At 35.5% G+C, this 3749-nt stretch overlaps 1 protein-coding gene across 1 annotated transcript in view; it reads left to right on the forward strand.

Annotated features, from left to right (window-relative positions):
* Nucleotides 1-3749, forward strand: part of LOC107573563 (titin-like) — a 9192-nt gene that overhangs the window by 1801 nt on the left and 3642 nt on the right. The window contains exons 6-7 of the mRNA XM_016259991.1: nt 716-1009; nt 2073-2427. Coding sequence (XP_016115477.1) covers nt 716-1009; nt 2073-2427 — 649 coding nt within the window. The remainder of the gene's footprint in view (nt 1-715; nt 1010-2072; nt 2428-3749) is intronic.

Here is a 3749-nt window from a genome sequence, read left to right on the forward strand (position 1 = left end):
GTTCTTCTATGGCATCGTGAAGCACCTTTATTTTTAAGCGTGTACACTCATTTAGCCCAGCTTCCAGAGAATAAAGATATTATATTATATAATCAAATGTTATATTTAATAGAAAAGGGTTATCATTTTGAACTTTGTTCTTATTGATTTTGTTCTATGGTTCTAATGATAGCTGTATGAGACATATAAAGACTAACTGTGCCATATCACCATATGTACCTACTAACTCTTATGCATGCTTTAAGTTTATGATTTTGTTTTGTTGTTGAGTTTTTTGAGTTGACCATTATGTGCTATATGTTAAACTATGACAGTGAATCATGTGTTTTAGTTTGTATAAGTGCTCTTTGATCCATGTGAATGTAATGTTCTGTTCAAGTGATGTACCACAGCTCAACCTCGAAGGCAAACGATACTGCCTATGTTTTATCTAATGGCGTATTTACAGGGGTTGTTTAGGAATATGACAGGCATGTGACCATGCCAAAGGAACAGTTGTACTAGTCTTTCTGTATTCTAAGTTAGTTAAAAGCTAGCTCCTCTTACTCATTTTCTACAGCCGTTGGAAGTGTGGAGAACTCTGTCTTCTTCAGTAAACTCTCTGTCAACTGACTGAACTTCAAATTTTACTCCTGGTCTTCATTGAGCATATTGGTCTCTATGTGGTTTAACTGTAATTCCCCTACAAATTTTTTTATTCTCTCTGGTTTTCCAGCTCATCTGCCCATTCCTGTCATCACCAGAGAATCTCCACAATGTTCTTCATCATCATCAGGATCATCAGTGTCCACATGTGCACTGCTGTGTTCAGTGTTGAATGTGAGTCATGTGACTCTCTCCTGGTACAAAGGAAACAGTTTATTGTCCAGCATCAGTGTGTCTGATCTCAGCATCAGTCTCTCTCTACCTCTGGAGGTGGAATATCAGGATAAAAACAGCTACAGCTGTGTGCTCAACAATCCCATCAGCAACCAGACTCAACATCTGGACATCAGACAGCTTTGTTCAGGTTTGCTGGCATTTGATATTAGTGTTCATTTAGTAAGCTATGGCAGTAAATAGATAATAGGGTAAGAAACCATACACCATTTTTTTATATTTTAATCATACATTTAAAACTGTGAAACAAAACCTTTGGAAGGCCAAAAAAACAATAAATAAAATCATGCTGCTGAATTTGCTCTATACGTTTATTCTGTTGCTTACCTTGCTTAAAAACAGGATTTTCAGAATTTGCTTTCAGTAATTACTGTTTTTTTATCATCATTACAGATCAGAGCCACATGCTGAAACAAAGTATGATAAGTGGTTGGACTTTTGCTGCTGTTTTATTGTTTGTGCTGGTCATCATTGCAGGTCTTCTATGGCATTGTGAAGCACCTTTATTTTTAAGCGTGTACACTCATTTAGCCCAGCTTCCAGAGAATAAAGATATTATATTATATAATCAAATGTTATATTTAATAGAAAAGGGTTATCATTTTGAACTTTGCTCTTATTGATTTTGTTCTATGGTTCTAATGATAGCTGTTTGAGACATATAAAGACTAACTGTGCCATATCACCATATGTACCTACTAACTCTTATGCATGCTTTAAGTTTATGATTTTGTTTTGTTGTTGAGTTTTTTGAGTTGACCATTATGTGCTATATGTTAAACTATGACAGTGAATGTCATGTGTTTTAGTTTGTATAAGTGCTCTTTGATCCATGTGAATGTAATGTTCTGTTCAAGTGATGTACCACAGCTCAACCTCGAAGGCAAACGATACTGCCTATGTTTTATCTAATGGCGTATTTACAGGGGTTGTTTAGGAATATGACAGGCATGTGACCATGCCAAAGGAACAGTTGTACTAGTCTTTCTGTATTCTAAGTTAGTTAAAAGCTAGCTCCTCTTACTCATTTTCTACAGCCGTTGGAAGTGTGGAGAACTCTGTCTTCTTCAGTAAACTCTCTGTCAACTGACTGAACTTCAAATTTTACTCCTGGTCTTCATTGAGCATATTGGTCTCTATGTGGTTTAACTGTAATTCCCCTACAAATTTCTTTATTCTCTCTGGTTTTCCAGCTCATCTGCCCATTCCTGTCATCTCCAGAGAATCTCCACAATGTTCTTCATCATCATCAGGATCCTCAGTGTCCACATGTGCACTGCTGTGTTCAGTGTTGAATGTGAGTCATGTGACTCTCTCCTGGTACAAAGGAAACAGTTTATTGTCCAGCATCAGTGTGTCTGATCTCAGCATCAGTCTCTCTCTACCTCTGGAGGTGGAATATCAGGATAAAAACAGCTACAGCTGTGTGCTCAACAATCCCATCAGCAACCAGACCACACATCTGGACATCAGTCAGCTTTGTTCAGGTTTGCTGGCATTTGATATTAGTGTTCATTTAGTAAGCTATGGCAGTAAACAGATAATAGGGTAAGAAACCATACACTTCGTCTAATTTTTTTTTGTACACATTTTTTTTTATTTTAATCACACATTTAAAACTATGAAACAAAACCTTTGGAAGGCCTAAAAATAAAAATAAAATCATGCTGCTGTATTTGCTCTGTATGTTTATTCTGTTGCTTACTTTGCTTAAAAACAGGATTTTCAGAATTTGCTTTCAGTAATTACTGTTTTTTTATCATCATTACAGATCAGAGCCACATGCTGAAACAAAGTATGATAAGTGGTTGGACTTTTGCTGCTGTTTTATTGTTTGTGCTGGTCATCATTGCAGGTGTGAAAGTCTGGAAATGTAGACAAGCAAATCAAAATGGCAAGTATCGCTGATATATGACTTAGAAAATATTTAAAATGATGCATCACAATATGTTTTGTAATTACCATTTATGTTTGTACAAGTGGAGGAACAATATTTAGTCTTTATTGCCTTTGTGGTTTTAGTTTATGATTTGGCATCCTTTAGCATGTTGAAGACTGTTAGAAAACAATTGAAAAGTACTAGATTATGATGAGAAGTTATAAATACAGAAATGGATAACTGATGGTCAGTCAGTAAGTGGAAGATCTCGCAGTCTGATTAATTTTTGTGTTCAACAGACGCCAGGCTGTAAACTGAGACCCGTCAAAGTTTCCCAGCAGGTTAGATACAAGAAAAAAATTCATAATACATTCAATAAAAACCGTTTAATACAAGTTTAAAATGGCATTATAACAGTGCATTTGAAATATCATTTTAATAGCAGTGGCATCCAGTGGGGACACACCAGACACCAAATATGATGGACAGCAAAATGGAGATTTGATTCCCAGTTCATCCTCCTTAAGGACACCACAAAAAAAAAAAAATATATATATATATATATATATATATTTTTTTTTTTTTGTGGTGTCCTTAAGGAGGATGAACTGGGAATCAAATCTCCATTTTGCTGTCCATCATATTTGGTGTCTGGTGTGTCCCCACTGGATGCCACTGCTATTAAAATGATATTTCAAATGCACTGTTATAATGCCATTTTAAACTTGTATTAATCGTTTTTTATTGAATGTATTATGAATTTTTTTCTTGTATCTAACCTGCTGGGAAACTTTGACGGGTCTCAGTTTACAGCCTGGCGTCTGTTGAACACAAAAATTCATCAGATCGTGAGATCTTCTACTGACTGACTGACCATCAGTTATCCATTTCTGTATGTATAACTTCTCATCATAATCTAGTACTTTTCAATTGTTTTCTAACAGTCTTCAACATGCTAAAGGATGCCAAATCATAAACTAAAACCACAAAG

Source organism: Sinocyclocheilus grahami, unplaced genomic scaffold (assembly GCF_001515645.1).
Source record: "Sinocyclocheilus grahami isolate Dianchi unplaced genomic scaffold, SAMN03320097.WGS_v1.1 scaffold1977.1, whole genome shotgun sequence".
Taxonomy (NCBI): domain Eukaryota; kingdom Metazoa; phylum Chordata; class Actinopteri; order Cypriniformes; family Cyprinidae; genus Sinocyclocheilus; species Sinocyclocheilus grahami.